This window comes from Drosophila subobscura, chromosome J (genome assembly GCF_008121235.1).
Source record: "Drosophila subobscura isolate 14011-0131.10 chromosome J, UCBerk_Dsub_1.0, whole genome shotgun sequence".
In the NCBI taxonomy this organism is placed as follows: Eukaryota; Metazoa; Arthropoda; class Insecta; order Diptera; family Drosophilidae; genus Drosophila; species Drosophila subobscura.
The window spans coordinates 8,284,744-8,302,642 of record NC_048532.1 but is presented as its reverse complement, the minus strand read 5'-3'; the positions used below and the strand labels follow the sequence as shown (position 1 = coordinate 8,302,642).

Below are 17,899 nucleotides of genomic sequence, written 5' to 3'. Positions count from 1 at the left end.
GGTGTTTCTTGGAGGAAATCAAGTGTTATACAATTTATCTTGATTACATATGTATATGTGTGTATATAGAGAATAGTTATCGTATATCGTAGAGGGTAATATGTATATGTTTGCATATGAATGCTGAATATATATATACAATTAGTTTTAGAAACTTATTTTAGCAAGTAGATAGATAGTGGGGGAAACAGACAATTGTTTAATTTATGTACATTAATTAATATTAGCAGAGAACGAAGGAACATTCAAAATTCACTATATACTCGTAAGCTGTGTGTGTGCTGTGGTGTGGTGTGTTGTGTGTGGGTGTGTGGGTTGTTAGGTGTTGGAGAAAAAATGGCTTTCGGTTCGTTTCGATTCGGATTATGCAGATATTTCACTCTATATTCTGCATAGACTTAATATTTATCGCTTTGCTGATGAAGAACGGAAATGTACAATACGTTGCTGAGTAGATGACTTAGACCTCCGTCGATCGTGCATTCTCATCGGAGCGTGAGGCTTTTCTCTCCCTTCCAGGGATTCGGCCAGTGACTACAGCTCCTCCTCCTCCTTGCTGCTGCTGCGCCTGCGCCTGAGCTTGCGCTTGCGCTTGAGCTTGCGCCTGGGCCTGAGCCTGCATATGTGCCTGTTGCTGTAGCATTTGCTGTTGCTGCATCATGTAGGCGGCCTGCGACTGCTGCACAAAGTTTGCATGCGTATAGGCCTGCATTCCGGGCGCTGCATAAACATTGCTGGGAGTTGCGATCGCTGCCGTTTGTGGCATGTTGAAGCGCATCTTCGCGGCCGCCGCTGCATTTGCGGCTGCTGCGATGGCCGCAGCATTCTCACGCGAGGCGCTGGACGTGGTGGTCGACTGGAAGGAGATGCTCATGCCGCTGTCCAGGGAGCCCACGCTGCCGCGTCGTTGAGGCTTCTCGTTTCCAACTGAAAGGAGACGCGGAATAAGGCAAACGCTCTCACACATCAAAATCTGAATCTCAGAACTCACATTGCTCGTGCATGTCCAGGAGACTGTTGCTGAGCGCACTGCGCTTCAGCTGCTGCGAGTTGTCGGCCGAGTTGCCTGCCGCCTGCTCGCCAGCTGCCTGAGACCCGCCACCGGGCTGGGAGCCGTAGGGACAGGGACAAACCTCCACATCGGCCACGCCGCTATCCCGGTTCTCTGCGTTCCCCGGTGCCCGATTGCGCGCCGACTTCTGTCGCTCCAGCTCTGCCTCGATACGCAGCGATTCCATTTCGTCCATCTCGCTGATGGACTCCTTGAGATCCTCGGCAAACTTGCAGCGGTCGTGCTCGTTGCGGGCATTGAATGTGATCAGGATCTTGCCATCGACCTTCTGCGACAGCTGGATGCAGAACAGATAGTTGGGCATGTCCAGCAGGGTCACCACCGTTCCGCAGAGCGGGAAACTGTTGCGGAACGTGTACGTCACGGAGGTCTTCTTCTTGCTGAAGATCTTGGTGATGACCAGCAGATCGTTGAAGAGGAACACCTCGCGCTGATGGACGCCCGGCCGCTCCTTCTTGTTCACGTCGGGTATCTCGTACAGGCGGCAATAGCACACCAACCGGCGATGGGGCAGCGCCAGATTCGGCTTCTTGCCCACAATGGTGGCCTGCACCTTCATCACCTGGGTGACGTGATCGCTGCCCGGCTTGAACTCGTCCGACTTGACGCGCTCGTAGATGCCGCTCAGCATGTCCTTGTCAATGTCGTGGCAGTCGTCAATGCCACGCAGATTCTTGATGAAGTCCTCGACGCGCATGCGCCTCTCCGGCTTCAGATTGGGCGTGTGCAGATCCGTATTGAGCATAATGATGGCAAATGCCAGCACAAAGATCTGTAAAAAGAACAGAAATCGATGGAAATTAGTGGAAGATTCTCTGAATGCAAATGGGGTAAGCGAACTCCTACCGTATCGGATGACCTCAGGCGCCCCACAATGTCCGCATTGCACTCGCAGTAGCGCTGCGAGAAGATCTCCATCAGCCGCTCAATCTTCTGCGCCTCGCCGGGCATCCGGAAGTAGGCCTGGAACTTGCGCAGGGCAACATCCACCTGGCGGCCGGACAGATCCAGCTCCATGGCAAAGCAGCTGAGAACGGCCATGTTGAATTGGTTCTGCAGATTCCCCAGATACTCGCCAATCATCTGGCGTGAGAGGCCCTTGCGGGTGATCAGGAACCGGGCCACGCCCTGCGGCGTGTTCTCGAGGAAGCCTCTTCGGATCAGATAAGTGACGCCCTTCTCCGGCTTCTTGTTGAACAGATTGAGGCCGACGCGATACTGCCGCTTCCTTATGGTCTCCGACATCCTGGAGTTCTGTGCCACGCCCGCTGCGGCGGCAGTTGCCTGCAGCTGCTGCTGCTCGTGCTGTTGCTGCTCGTGCTGCTCGTACTGCGCGGCGCTGGTGTGCGATGAGATGGCATGATCGTCCGACGGCGGCACTCCTCCCGCCGCTGTGGCCGCTGCCACGGCTGCCTGCATCTGTGCGGCATACGCTCCCGGGCCAGCAGCAGCGATGGCTGCGCCAGAGACGACAACGGCGCCACCTCCGACGGGCACCGTGACCGAGTCTGCCGAGTGCGTGGAGAACTGCTGGGAGCTGTTCAGGGCCGTGCCGCGCTTCCACGTGTGCGGGGAGTTGCTGCGATCGGATCCCAGGTCGCTGTTCATGTTCCTCTCCGCCGAAGTGACGCTCGAGTCCGAGCCGGAGCTCTGCACGGAGGTCAGGCTGCCGTTCTCCGCCGTCTTGCAGAGTCCGTTGGTGCGCAGCAGCGAGGGCGGAGGCGGGGTCTGCCGCTGCAGCAGCAGCAACTGGCTCTGCTGCTGGGCCGTGATGGAGGAGGTGCGCTTGGGCACCTCTGGGGGCACCTTCTTGCAGCTGCCGCTACCGCTGCCACTGCCGCTGCCCGTGCTGCCGCTGCAGCTGGGTGTGGGCGTGGTGCTGCCGCCCTTGGGGCGCATGTAGATCTGTGCCGCCGAGTAGTAGGGCGTGTGGGGAATGTGGCCGCTGGTGTTCACCCACGAGGCGTTCAGCGAGACATCCGCGGAGCTGGCGTAGCTCAGATCATGCGGCGATCCATGATAACTGGTGTAGTAGGCCGCTCCCTGGGCATTGTAGTAATGCGGCTCGGCCGCGTGCAGCAGATTCACATGGGGATGGGAGGCCAGTCCAGCGGCGGTGGCTGTAGAGCCCGAAATGGATACGGGAGAGGCGCCTGGACAGGACAAGAGGATTACGATTGAGTAAAGGATCTATACATAGAGATAGAGCGGGAGATTCCTTACCTGATTGACTCCTTGGTATGGGACTGCAGTCCAGCTGTCGTCGCTCCCGCATCGAAAGTGAACGTGTGGGTGGCGTCCTCGAGAGTCCCGGGGATGCTGCTCCTGGCGGACCTGCCATAATGGTGACACGTGGCTGCTGTTGCTGCATCTGTTGCTGCTGCTGCTGATCCAATTGAGATTCTGTGGCACTGCCATAGGCCGACGAGGAGGCATTCTCCTCGGCCAGCTGCAGGCTGGAGGACGTCACCACCATGCGACGACTGAGCCGCTTCTCGGCTTTGGCCATGGCCGTAATTGAGGCAAACTTCTTCACCATCATGTAGTGTCGGAATGCCCGTTGGATGGTCACCGCTGCGTTGCGGGCCCGCACTCCGCCGTACTTTCGCTCCAGCAGTTCGATCTGCTTCTCCAGCAGATCTTGTGAGAGTTCGTAGCTGCAAAAACGGAAGAGCAGGAGATGAATTTTAGATCGATTGAAGATGGAACTTGGTCTGTGCTGTGTTCTGTTCTAAAAGTTGCAATCAAATGTTACCCAGCCCAGCGGTGTCTTGGGGGCACACACGAGCCGAATGTTTTCCCTTCTCGCGATAAGATAGCAACCAAACGACGCCGTCGTTTGCCTTTTTTTTGGCGTCGTCACTGCGTTGCCCGATAAAACAAATTCGCATCTCAGGCCCCATAATATTGCCATTTGTTGGGCAATATTTGTGTGTCTTTTATGAGCAACCAAATGGCTGCTCAATCAGATTGCAATCTGCACAGTTCACGGAGGGGTGAGCTCGATCCCTCTCTAAGCGGCTCCTTCTACTGCATTCCCCCCTCGTGATTTCTGCGGAATTTCATGTTTGTTCACCTCCATATCATCATCATCTTTATCGGATGATGTGTGCTGCAGTCGCAGGCAAATATTTGCCCACTCGACTGGCTACCAACTGATATCTTCAGGTGGCACCTAATCTTAGATACTAGATACTAGGCTCTACCTATGGCTGGCTGTGAATCCCGCTGCGTGCTGGTGATTTTGGCCACTTGTTCAAGTGGGGAAGTCCAAGGTTCAAACTCATTAAAAGCCACACAACGAGCACATAAATAAATAATTCGATATGGTGGAAATGCTGCGCTTTGCTACCGTTCTGTTGGATATTATTGATTGCCATTGATTCCGCAGATTGAATTGTCTGGGAGATTAGTCTTTGCCTTGGATTAGGTTTAGGATAAAACTGTCTTTGCTCTAACACTAATTGCAACGAGAAGGGACGTGTGAGACGCTTCTTACGGTCACAACTTTTATACCCGGCACTCAGTACTACATCTGCACTTTAGCGGTTATTTGTCCAATTTTACATTTTTTCTTCATCTGTCATCTACATCAACAACACTACTCACGCCAACACGCTCCTTTAGCTCGCCACCCTCCCCTATAGACACACACTGCAGAGTCAGCGGCAGAGGAAGCGGCAGAGGCAGCGGCAGAGGCAGAGGCAGTGACGTGTCAGGGGCCAGGCCATAAACAGCGCGAAGCAGAGTGTGAATGCTGCGGGACGGGGTGGGTTTGGCTACTGCAAATTAATTTCTTCATTGTGGCTATAATAATGATCCAATCGGATTCCAATTTGGTGATCTGATAGATAAGGTCATTCCCTACGGAATGGCGTTTTTTAGTTTTCTGTTATCTTCAAAATTGTAGATTTGGGAGGTTTTGCCCTTTGCGGGGGCGGAAGGGGCGGGGCTCATTTTTGAAATACACTGGTTTCAGTGTGAGCATACAGCAGTCTGGTGCCAAAATTTGGTGGCTCTAGCTCTTATAGTCTCTGAGAACTAGCCGACAAACAAGACGGACGGACGGACAGACGGACAGACGGACAGACGGACAGACAGACATGGCTCAATCGACTCGGCTATTGATGCTGATCAAGAATATATATACTTTATGGGGTCGGAAACGTTTCCTTCTGTGCGTTACATACAACCGTTATGTGCACAAATACAATATACCCTATTTACTCTTCGAGTACCGGGTATAATCACACGTCAGTGTATGCAGATTGTTCCTACAACTGATAAATACTCATCAATATTCCTTTTGATTCGAAGAACAAGCAATTCCATTTGCATATCAATAGATGGCACCTAGACATGGCACATTTATAATTTAAATTGCACTAAAAAGTGGCACCTTATCCATCTTTGAATTGCCAAATGAGTTCTCAACTTCCACATCTGCCATTCCATGATATTTTCTTAGTTTTCCCCTTAATTTCCTCCCTGTAAGCAGGCAAATACTTACGCCGATTGTGCCCTTCCGCGCTTGAGTACATCTCCGCCATTGCGTATGGAGTTCTTCTTGTGCATTCCCTGGTGCTGTTGCTGGTGCTGCTGCTGCTGCTGTTGGTGTTGCATCTGCTGGATCTGCTGATGCTGCATAATCACGCTGCCTGCACCCATGCCAGTGCCCACGCCGCTGCCGGCAATGACCACCGCTCCGCCATGGCCGTGATGGTGCGCATGATGCTGTCCGTGCTGGCCCCCGTGGAGCATGTGGTGTTGGTGGTGGTAGGCCGAGGATCCTCCCGCTGTCGTTGATGTCACCTGCATGTAGTGTCCTGCAGCGGCCTGGTGCAGGTGCTGCTGCTGCTGCTGCTGCTGCTGCTGTTGCTGCTGCTGCTGATGGCACGTGGGATACTGCTGGAGCTGGTAGATCATCTGGGGGTGGTGATGCTGCGTTGGGTAGTTGATGGCAGCGGCGGCGTTGTGTGCGCCGGGCGCATAATGATTCTGCAGGTAGACATAGCCACCCACGCTGCCGCTGTCGGTGGTGGAGGCTGTGGTGGAGCCGCCAGCTGGCGGCGCCCCAGCCAGATCGTACTGTGTGGAGCCGCTGCGTTCAATGCTCTTTTGGGGAAAGCTGCAAAACAGAATTGGGAGAGATATTAGCTATAGGAACTTCATGTATCAATATCTATTATCTGTAGGGCATGTCCGGGAGAGAACTTTCGTTTTCTGGGTCAGAGTTGGGTTCGAGATGGGTGTGTGAGGCGGTTCCTACCTTTCGCCAATTATAAAACCCGATATGCAAATAATCATCGCGTATCGTGGAGAGAACACTGAAGATAAATGGGATATTTATGCCCAGACTGGTGGCAGCGAGTGTGCCAGCAGACGCACATCCAAAAAAAAAACAGTTGGAGCAACGCCAAATGAGAGTCACAAGATCCCAGCGATAGATCGACTGTAATTAACATACACGACGCGACCGGCGATCCAAATGATATTCAAATTGATTGCCCGAGTGCTGGAGTGACGGAGGAAGAGACGCTAACCAAACGGAAGATACTTTTGGGTGTAAGGGCACGTCCGATCTTAAAGGCGTTCGCGTTTGAACTAAACCGAGCGCTCGGCCCATGCTCGACAAAGCGATGAGGGATCATGCGCAAGCGCAGGCGCAGCGTTCTCTTCCTCTCTGTCTCTCTCTCTCTCTTTATGGTAGAAGAAGAAACGTGTTTCGCATGGCTCATTAAATGTGTGTGTGTGTGTGTGCGGGAGAGAACAGCCCACACGAATAGTAATCCCACACAATACCGGTGGATGGATGGACACAGAGACACGACGAAATGCATCTGTTTGGTTTGAATCCATTCGTGTTCCACCCGTAAAAGAACAATTGTTGTGCTGCTGCCGCTACCCTTAAAACAGACAAAACATTCAGACAAAAATAAAGAAATCCTAAGCGTAAAAGGATCCATTATTGAAAGGAGACAGAGAACAGATAGAGAGAGAGAGTGAGCACCGCCACATATGCCACAAGCAACAGAGAGAGAGGAAAGTGAAGGAAACGCGAAATGATTAGCCAACGATGACAAACTTATTGAACAGGATAACAGCCAGAAAGGAGACACTTGCGCAGTACACACAGGATGCCACAATTGGAGAGAGAACTCTCAAGAGAGAGATGGTACGAGCGAGATTTTCAGCTGAGAAATTAACAAATCAACACTTAATTAATTGGAATTATTGGTTATTGGCAGGGACTCACCGTATGAATAATTTTAAGTAAATAAAGAACAGAAATATTAGCTTCCAGGCTTACTTTAATCTCGAAACAAATTTGCCAAGGGGAATGGAACTATTGTGGATTTACACATCGTTTACATGCGGTCACTAATTTCATGTCCAAGTGGACGCAGAATGAACAGACGAGCCGGAAGGAACGCACCCTCGAAGCTTCCAACGGAAGCCACAAAGAGCTGAGAGGAGCAGCCGCACCTCATCGGAAGCCAGGCCTTTCCAGGTCTACTAGACAGGTGATTGAAATACAGCAAACCGCAGAACGAGATTCCCACTTGCTCCGCAGCCTGTTCTGTGCTCTGTTCTATGTCGTGAATCAAATCAAAGCCTTTACTTAATTATATGTGATGATTTTTTCATGGTTTTGATGGCCTTTGAGCCTGAAAAAGGTTCAGTAACGCTTCTGTTCTTAGCCACAATTAAAAAAAGGAAAAAAAGGGGAATATTTCTGAGCAAGGCACTTAAAATTGAATCCAACTGTTGCCTGTCAGCATTTACACCTTCACAATTGGAGTTTCTTCTTCAATCTTTATCAACCCCAAATATCAGACATATTTTGGTGCTGTATTTCCTTCCCCTAATCACCCAAATACGTTTCAACCTTTATTGATTTGCCATGAAATCGGGAATTCGATTTGCATGCTGATCTTCAGCTCCTCGAATAATTCATTATCCACGTATTCGCTTCGTATAGCTAGAAAATCGAGAATCCTCTCCTGAAATGATTTCCGCGCAACGGGGTATCGTTCTCTCCCTCTGTCTCTCTCCCTCTCGTTCTTCCACATTCTTCTGTTGTGGCAGCTGCAGATTTGCACCTAGCGAGCGTAAGAAGAGCACAAAACAGGATCAGCCAAAACTGGATTCCAGCCGAAGGATAACTATTGAAAGGGGCATCCTTCTCATTCCCTACAAGTCTCTCTCTGTCTCTCTTTTTGGCCAGTTTTTCCAGCTGCACCTGGCACCACCGTGGCTTTATCTCTCAGCGGTTTTTTTCTTCGTTTCTTTGTTGTTGTTGCAAGGACAACAGGCGGCAGGTAGTTTTGCCTGCCACACCAGCAGCAGCAGCAGCAGCTGGAGGAGAACCCGCTTGTCATTGTTGCCACTTCTCCCTCCGCACTCTCGGCACTTCTCCCCCTCTCCACTCTTGTGATTTTTTAAGAGGTCCTGCTTTCAATTTAAAGGCCAAAGGAAAAACATCTGCCACACGTCGCCCCTAATTGTTTGCCGTTGCACGTTGCACATGTTTGGGGCAGCAGCAGCAGCAGCAGCAAGCAGCTTCGTTGGCTTCTCCTCTGTTTGACCAACCAAGCAGACAGGCAGCCCATGGACGTGCGACTGGTGTCTCGTATCGCGTATCGTGTATCTCCTATCTTGTATCTTGTATCTCTCTACTCGACACACAAACGTCACACAAGCCACCGCTGCCTGCGCTCGCGAGCCAAAAACTTCCGCAGTTGCAGTTGCAGTCGCTGCTGCAATGAGTCTCTGCCACAGTCGCTGCTTCCTCCCTGCTTGACATGCAACAAGTGTCGCTGCATTTGCGGCGGCGGCTCGCGTCTATGTCTGACCTGAAAGGCCCGAACCGCACCGAGCCGCCTTTCCCCCCAGAGAAGCGTTAAGCGTAATTATTATTGATTTTATATTAGTATTTTTTTGTGCATTTTGAATGTGAATGGGGACTTAGCTGCGTTGCGTTATGGAGCGTGCCACAAAGCGGCCCAGACACACAAGAGGGGAGGGGAGAGACGCAGAGAGAGTGTCTTGGGCTGGAGAAAGAGGAAGATGGTAAGTAGACTGCAACGAACAATTTTATTCAGTTAAAGTGTCCGCAGGCCAGGGACTATTGTGAGTGTTACGCTTTCAGGCAAGGCAACAGCTTAAGGGAATCTCCTTCTCTGAAAGATTCTGAGTCTTCTCTTCACCATCTGCAAACTGAATGTCTTTCTCTATTGGATTCTCCACTTCGTTCGTCTCTGCCTGAGTCTTCAACTCCATCTCCTTCTCTTCTTGAATCTGGATGATCTGATCTTCTGGAGTCTCTGGTATCCCCATCCCTTCTGAAGTCTCTGGAATCTCCTGCTCCTCTGAAGTCTCTGAATTTTCATCTAAAGTCGCCTCTGGAGTCTCCGCATTAATTTCTAGAGTCTCTTTTGGAGTCTCTACTGGAATCCCCTCCTCTTCAGCACTCTGAATCCCCTTCTCTATCTCAACCTCAATCTTCGTCATCCCGTAGAGATTTTCTCCTAGATTTTCCAGCTCCTCTTGACTTAGTCCAATGCCCAAGGGGGCTTCTACGTCTGGATTCTCCAGCTCCATCTGCGAGATCAACTTCCGATGCACCATGAAGACCATCGGCATGAGGAGAATTAGAAAAGAGACGGCCGCATAGAGAAAAAATGCAAGGGACCAATCGAACATTATGAAATAAATTACGAATATTATTTATGTACAACAAAAATTTAACAAAATCGAAGGTTTGCTACGGAACGTTACTAAAAATAGAACTAAAAGCAACTAAAGATAACGAATAGAAACAAGTGAGTGATGGTTCAAGGGGAATACGATTAAATCTGTAGACATTAAAGGGGGAATTTTAATTTCTTGTGTACTATTTATTCTGCTCATCAACTGCAGATCCCGCCATGAAATCGCATTTCTACATGCACTTTACATGCATTCTACATCAGAAAATATTCTCCCAATACGAATCCACAAAAGTATGCCACAAAATACAAGTATTTGCAGATTTACATTCATTTGTCGGCAGCGAAGTCGATGTGGCGGCATCTACCGCTGAACGAAAGCGTTACAAAAGTCGTGTAGGGAGAAGGTTGTTGCCAGGCTTGAAGTACAAATCGCAGAACCTTTTACTAGTAAAATTCGAATTAAAAAAGATCGCCAATATATGTATTTTCAGATTTTTAGAGAACTTTCAATGGCGATCTGTGTTGAGTAGATGTGGGAATGCATTCCCCACAAAATCTTACTGGAATCTGTACTTTCATTGGTTGTTCTTACAGATTATCAGGAAATATAAACACCCTGACCCTGTTCTTGTGACAATCTAAAAGATACTGGAACTACTTGTAATACCCATTGCAAGGTGTTCCCTCTGTAGCGGCGGAAAGACCCATAAATACCGAGAGTTTATTAATAATTGAATGATCGGTGGAGGTTTATCTCTGGCTAAATGCTAGACTGGCAGGGCCACAAATAGCTGGAGAACCCAATCCCTCGCCATAAAGATAACGGGTATCAATGTGCGTGTGTGTCCCAGACGATAAGAGGAGAGTTTTGACCACTTGGAGGCGACCACAGGGCCATGGTGGCCACAGCTGTAGATCTCTGACTTCGTGGAGCAGAGGGAGATCCCACTTGGTGGGGGATTTGTGGTGCTTACCTGACCGCCGTCACATGGTGCGAGGTGTGTGTCTGCGTCTCCTTGTGCCGCGTGGAAAGACTGACCACCGTCACGTGCCGTGTGGCAGTGCGCACCACGCGCCGCACTCGACTCCGGCCATCCCCCACCACCACCACAATGGGCGGTGGCTTCTTATCCCCGTCCGTGCAGTACTGCAGGAAGGACTCGCCACTGAGATCCGAATGGGACTGGGAGTGACTGGGGGATGGTGCCGGCACTGGGAGCTGCTGGCGCCGCGATTTGTGGTGATGTTCACACCTGGACGACATTCGGAAAAGGATTTGCTGATGGATGGATGTGTTCGGGAATACGCGACACTTTCGCCTTCAGCGCATTGGCAGCATTCGCTTTTTTCAGCTCTTTGTTTTGGTTCGCTTTTCGCTTACTTTCGTTTGTTCTTTTGTTTTTTCGTTTGCGTTTTGCAAATTGATTTCTTGTTATCGATTGATCTTTTATGCGCGACTATCAATTTGTTGTTTTTGCTTATTTTTTGGGTTTGGTTCGTTTTTCAATCGGCTTTTTCCGAGCGTTTCTCTCGTTTGAGCCGCCGCCTCGTCTCGGTCTTTGTCATTTTATCTTTGGTTTTTGTTGGTTTGTGGAATTCCGTTCTGGCGCGACTATGGAGCTACATTCTTACGATTCCTACGATACACCAGCGACACATTTGCGATAGTAATTTGCAGTGTTTATTTATTATTTATTTCCCCACCCACCAAAACACCAACAGAGAGCAACAGCAAGAGAGAGAGAGAGAGAGAGAGAGAGAGAGAGAGCGAGAGAGGGAAGCACGATTGAGATTGCCCTTCAAAGCGCGTTTGTCATAAAAAAGTAATCGTATAAATAAAACATAGAATAACATTTATATGAGTGTTGCCTCCAGTCGGAGGTTAGAAAACGCAACACAGCGATAGAGCTAAAGAGAGAATAGAGATAGAGACAGCAGTCAGGGGGCTATAGACTTGGAAATACCTCAGAAAACTATGAGATTGGAGTCCCATTTTTGTTTCCTACTGTCCCTAAACAGCTGTGAACGACATCGAATGGCACACAGCTGTTTTTAGTTTATTTAAACAATTCATTGTTAAAGAAAAAGGCGCAGAAATTGTGTAAAAATGGCCATGTAAAGAATGGTAAACAATTAAGAAGAACTAGTATTAATTACTAAAAAACCTACAGCTGATCTTTCATTGAAGAGTAGATGATTAAGTGCTTGTAATTGCTTTAGATTGTACTAATCTCTTTTCTAGTAGAAGAGTCTTTTATGCTTTTTCTGTCACTTATTTCTACAACATTCTGCTTCTATATTTATGGCGTATTTCCGCCCAGTAGTCGGTCCCTAGACTGTTCTAGAGATCTCAGATCTTAGCCATGAAGTGAAACAGTAATAGTGTAAAGTAATCCATAGGGGATTTCCATTCACCGAGCTGACTGATGAAGTCTAATCCTTAGAGATCATGTATGGGTCTTACTCCCATCATACCCTCCTAATCCCCTTTGATTGCATGAAATGATAATCATAGAAGAAGCATGACACTTGCAAAAACACACACACACACACAAAACTGTTGCTGTTGTTGTTCCAAGCGTCAATGAGAGAGCTGTGAGCAATCGCATTTAATCATCAACATTTTGCTGCTGTTTCTGTGTCGGTTTGTGTTTCTGTTTTTGGGTCAGCGATCAGTCAGTCAGTCATTCAGTCAGTCAGTCAGTCAGTCGATCCGATACAAACGCAAGTAAAAGTCGCAAGTTGTCAACTGCAGAACTATTTATTTATGTAGGAAAAAGCAGCAAAGACAAGACAGAGAGAGTGAGCAAGCGAGAAGGGAGAATAATGCAAATAAACAATATTCAAATTGGACATGTCACGACACGCAGAGACAACGATCGACTTGTGCCAGACAGAGAGACTACGGATCGGATCGCAGGTATTGGATCTGCTCCAATCCGGAGACCCAGACCCAGACACAAGACGTGCTACCGATGGGAAAGTGTGTGCTGGCACAGGGCCCAGGCCCAGGCCCAGCGAAGGGGAGATCCTCACGCTCCAACAAACTGAATTGACTGAATGACCTGATCCACTTGGCAAACAGAGACAATGACGGACGGACCGAGGGTCGTATGATCCATAAATCATATGAAAATTTATGTGCAAAATGCGTGAGAATTTGCCATGAAAACAATGAGTTATACGAGCGACTAGGCAAACGAATAGAAAGGGAAACAGCGACACACAAAGTGCTTTGTCCCAAGATCAAGATCTAGCATCATGCAGACATAAAAATATTATATTTATGGAAGGAAATACACAACATACAACTCGACACAACCCCCACACTTTCTTCCATAAAATCTCAAGTTCAAGAACCTTTTTCGAGTGCCTTTCGAGAGCTTGAAAGCGATCCATCCATCCGTCCGCCTGCGCCTGCTCGGAGACATCTCTGTTATTAGCGCGGGACACAATTGTGACAACAGTTGCCACTGTCTCCCCCCCCTCTGTCTGACTGTCATTATGGAGCCCCGAAAAAACAGTGAGCGGACATGAATACACTCACGAGTGAATCAAGCTAAAAAGCTGTGCAAACAGCTCGATAATCTCACGATTCTGGCGGTGCCCAGGCCCAGCCTTGGAACAAGTCATGGAATTATTGGCCAAAACTAGTCGCCTACTGCTCACTGCTTACCGCTGCCAATAAGCGCTTCAGGGGAGTTCTCAATCTCAATTCTGCCGCTTGTTGCTTGAATAGAATGCTGCTCTAAGGCCCACTCACAAAACACACACGAATCACAAGCCCCACAAACAAAAAACTGAATGAAAATGAAATTCTTAATGTATCAAACTGTAGATGCTCTATTTGCTCGTAAAAGTGGCGCTGTGGAGCCCACGTTCCTCAGATAAAGGTAGTGATTTGTAGAGCAAAAGATATACAATTTTGCAGACAAGAGTTCAGAGATAAAGCCCCACTAGATTATCTTAAAAGTAGCATAAAGATACCGAAGAGATTGGTTGTTGCTTCTGGCAATAATCATCATACCCTCTCCCTTAGCTAGTGTATACAAAAAATCAGCTAAAAGCGGAATATTTTCGTTATTTAGCAACCTATTAGTTGTCTTTTAAGTTGTCGTTGTTGCCTCTGTCGTTGTTGTTGCTGCTGCTGCTGCTGGTGTGTTCTAGTTGTTGTCTCTGCCGTTTCTGACTACTTCATAGAACTGTTCCAACTTGTTTGTTTCTTTCTGCTATTTCTGAGAAACTTTTGTTTGTAATTGCAATTTTGTCGAGCAGGTTTTTCGTTTGTTTTAAAGTTTATAAGAAAAGTCTGTTTCGGTTTCTGTTTCGGTTACTGTGATTTTTTTTTAGTTTTTCAGTTTTTCTGGTTCGGTTTGCAACAATGCAGCAACAGATATACACATAATGCTTGGACCGGAGCGTAGCGGGACTTGGGGGCTGACTGGGTTGCATCCGCTCTCGAGCACGACATCGGCGGCTGGCTAGGGTTGCCGCAGATAGAGCTTTGCCTTTGTTTTACAGGTGTTCCACTGCACGAGCAGCCATAGCAGCAGCAGCAGCAACAGTGGCAACAACAACAGGCTAAAGTACAATCAGCTTTTAGTTGTTTTCTTGCTTGTATTGTATAATTATTTAATTTATAATTATTTTCTGTACTCTAACTCTCTCTCTCTCTCTCTCGCACTGGCACTGGAGTTTGCTACAGAGTATGTGCCGCAGGGTGGAGGGGGTTGGGTTAGCAGAGCCCCGTGCCCGATGCCTTTTTATTCACTTTCGTGTCATTAGTAACGGCGCACGTAACAGAAAGCACCAACAAAAACACACACACACACAACAAAGCACACCCGCCCGCTCTCTCTCTCACTCTTCCTACATCTCTTTCTTGGTCTCTCTGTGATTTGGCTCTCACTCCGCGCCACAACTAAAGAGCGGAAGAGGAAGTGGAAATACAATATGCAAGCAACGTCCACGGCGGCGACGACGACGACGACGACGATGCAGCGTAATTGAGTGGCAGGGTGGCAGGGTGGCAGCGATTATACAAGCCAGGCCAAAAGCACCAAAGAGCAGGAGTCAAAAGTGAGCAACGTTTGCGCACTGCAAGTGGTGACTCCTCTCTCTCACTCTCTCTGTCTCTCTTTTCCAAAGCTGGAGTTACGACTGTGAAGCTGTGCTTCCTCTCTGAATCAGCTGATTTCCAGAAACTGTATAAATGTTCCTTTGAAAACGTTGCACACTACAGAAGAATGTTCCTTAAACGGCGATCCCATCAGTAAACTAATTATTTCCTATTGCAATTTTCTTATCTCAAGAAGCTATTAAGACACGGGAGGCACTTATTCTCTGAAGTCCTTCAGTAGAAGATCGAATGCTCATTAGGAGAAGAATATTTCAGCCATTAAATGACTGCCTGCTCTCTGCCTCCCTCTCATACTCTCCCTAGCCACTTGCTACAATTTCAATTACAAAATAATAGAAATTTCCAGTTCAACACACATGTATGCAGAAAGAGACAGAGGCAGAAGGAGAGAGAGGGAGAGAGACACATATGGTTTGGGGCGCACAGTCTTGTTGTTGTTGTTGTTGTGTTTGCCGAAACGTAACGGGGCAGTGGCCGTGGTTCCCGCTCTTTCTCCCTCTCTTGCTACTGTTGTTGGCTACGACTTGGCGGCACTATTGTTTTTGTGATACTCGCAGCTGGAGAAAGGCGATTTTCTCTTTAATTATATTTTATTTTTTACATAAAAAAATTGTCTGCTATGCTGTTGGTGTTGTTGTTGTTTTTGTTGTAGATTGTTTCATGGTTTCCGTTTTGTTTTATTCGATGGAGGGTTTTATTATTTTTTTGTTATTGTGGCAAGCGGACACGACGATGTCAAATTAATAAACCGGCCCTGTCCCTGCCCCTGCACAACAGACAGGCAGACAACCAGACGGACAGACTGAGATAGCAACAACAACTGTAATAAACATGAGCTTTGCGTGTTGCGTATTTTTTTTCTTGATTTTCTTTTCATTTAGCACTCACGCACACGCACAAACACACTCATACACATGGCCACAAAATTTGTGTTTGCAAAATCAATTTGCATTCCCATTGGGAAATATTAGTTTTCGGTATTGCCAAAATATGGGGTACACAAATCGTATTTATATGAATATTGAATATTGATTATCGAATATCGCAATGACAGCCAACAACAAAGTGACTAACAAATGCACCACCACACACCACACGCACACAAACTCACGTACGTACGTACAAACGATCAACACACGAACACACGAACGGCTGACTACGAAAACTGTTCGAAAGAGACGAAGTACAGCAGCGCGCGCGAGCAACCTGTGTGTTACCTCGACGGAGCTTTGAGAGAGAATGGCGTCGAGGTCTGAAAAACTGTTCCAGCCAGCGGCTTACGAGACGTGTGAGGTGCGGGAGAGGGCGGCCAGCCAGGTAGCGATAGTGGCATGGTATGTGTGAGAGCGCGGGCACTGCGGCTGTGTGCCACTTAAAATGCTGGCTAATTTTGCTGGCTCTTCCGATTGATCCGCAAAACAAATATTCGGCCAAAACAAAAAAAGTAAAATAGGGCCACACAAAAGATTCTCTCTGCCGAACACCTGTACAACTGGGCTTGGAGCACATCTGACACATGACGTGTGCTGGCCACAGTGGGTCTAATTGGGGTTATATAACCCTCGTTATAGTGCAGCAGTAAGCAGCACTGCAATTATCAAAGTTATTTGCATTTTTAACTCAATCAACGTTTTCCATAAGACTTGCACAATACACAAACAGGGCTTTCAGGGCATTCCCACTTCACTCCCATTGTCAAATTGGGCAATTGCAAAAGAGATCCGAAAGCACATTACATGCATGCATACATATGCATATACACATATGAACATGCTCGTAAATCGACAAACAGTCGTAAAAAGGTGTAAATTCGTATGCAAACGACTGACAGCACACCAAACACGAGAGAGAGAGAGGCTGGCTTCCTCTCAGAGAGCGAATTAACAGCTGCTTCAGAAAACAACTGCAGACTGCAGGCGAGAGTGAGAGCGCTTGCAAGTGGGAGCTTGGGAGAGCGAACAATAAGCTGGGATCAAGCACTGGCTAAACGAGGCAGCAGCTGCATTGCAGTATTCTCCTACAGCTTGCGGCATTTATGGTTAACCAGACACGACAGCAACGTTGCTGCTTTCTCGTTTAGACAGTGCTTAATGCGAGTGAGTATATGTCCGCGCTCGTACTCGAACAATAAGTTGAGCTTACGTTACGCTCAGGTGACTCACGATCGAGCGAAGGGCGAGCGGGGGCGCTTTACTGCTGCTGCTTGCTTGCTGCTGATGTGCTGACGTCCACCGCCGCCGCCTCTCCATATGGCATGTGCATGTGCCGTACATTATGGCCGAGTGGAGTGCCTGCCTCTGGTAGTAGTTAGTCGCTCTCCCGCTCGTCGTTAGCTTGCCACTAACAAAATGGGCAACGTAATGCCTCACTGGCTCGGACTCCGACTCTGACTCGGGCTGAGCCAAGCGTTAAGACTGATGACTGTATTCCCCGCCTGTGTGCATGAGTGCGCATATCTGTACGTGTGTGAACCATACCATGCCATACCATACCGCTTCTCAGACAACAAACCATTTATATCCGGACCTGAGGCCTGTTTTGACTTTTCATTGAAACCTGCTGTCGCTCTGTCATATGTAGTCGTCGGTGGGGCCATCGTTAAAACAAAAGTCATAAAAATATACACAAACTATGTATACGTACGTACGGGGAGTATCGCTTGGGTACATAAATGAGCCAAAAACTTTTGCTCACTGTCCCTTGTCCCTGCGGCCTAGACTGCGGCTAGATATTAACGCATTAGGCACAAGGTACACAAACCCATTTGCCATACTTGCGTCTGGAGCTGCTGCCCCCGTCGTACCCCGTGCCGCATCTTGCTGCGGCGTTTCAGGCCGTGTTATGAAACAATCAACAAACAAACAAACCCGTCAACAGCGTTGATGATGACAGCAGCAGCCGCAGACGCAGCAACAGTAGGTACTACCGAGGGTTGCCAGAGAGGAACTTTAATAGGGGTTCCTGCTGTCATCA

General features: G+C 48.2%; 1 protein-coding gene across 5 annotated transcripts in view; it reads right to left on the bottom strand.

Moving 5' to 3' along the window:
• Window positions 1-351: 351 nt before the first annotated feature.
• LOC117895870 (IQ motif and SEC7 domain-containing protein 1) overlaps window positions 352-17,899 on the bottom strand; it is a 39,235-nt gene continuing 21,687 nt past the window's right edge. For 2 of the 5 annotated variants that reach the window (XM_034803845.1, XM_034803847.1), the window contains exons 2-6: window positions 5,583-6,200; window positions 3,296-3,729; window positions 1,919-3,225; window positions 992-1,844; window positions 352-927 (exon numbers count right to left, since the gene is read on the bottom strand). In XM_034803845.1, coding sequence (XP_034659736.1) covers window positions 461-927; window positions 992-1,844; window positions 1,919-3,225; window positions 3,296-3,729; window positions 5,583-6,200 — 3,679 coding nt within the window. In that variant the 3' untranslated portion in view covers window positions 352-460. Of the gene's footprint in view, window positions 928-991; window positions 1,845-1,918; window positions 3,226-3,295; window positions 3,730-5,582; window positions 6,201-6,341; window positions 6,449-10,760; window positions 11,424-17,899 lie in introns of those variants that run through there. The other 3 variants (XM_034803846.1, XM_034803848.1, XM_034803849.1) reach the window with 3 other exon arrangements.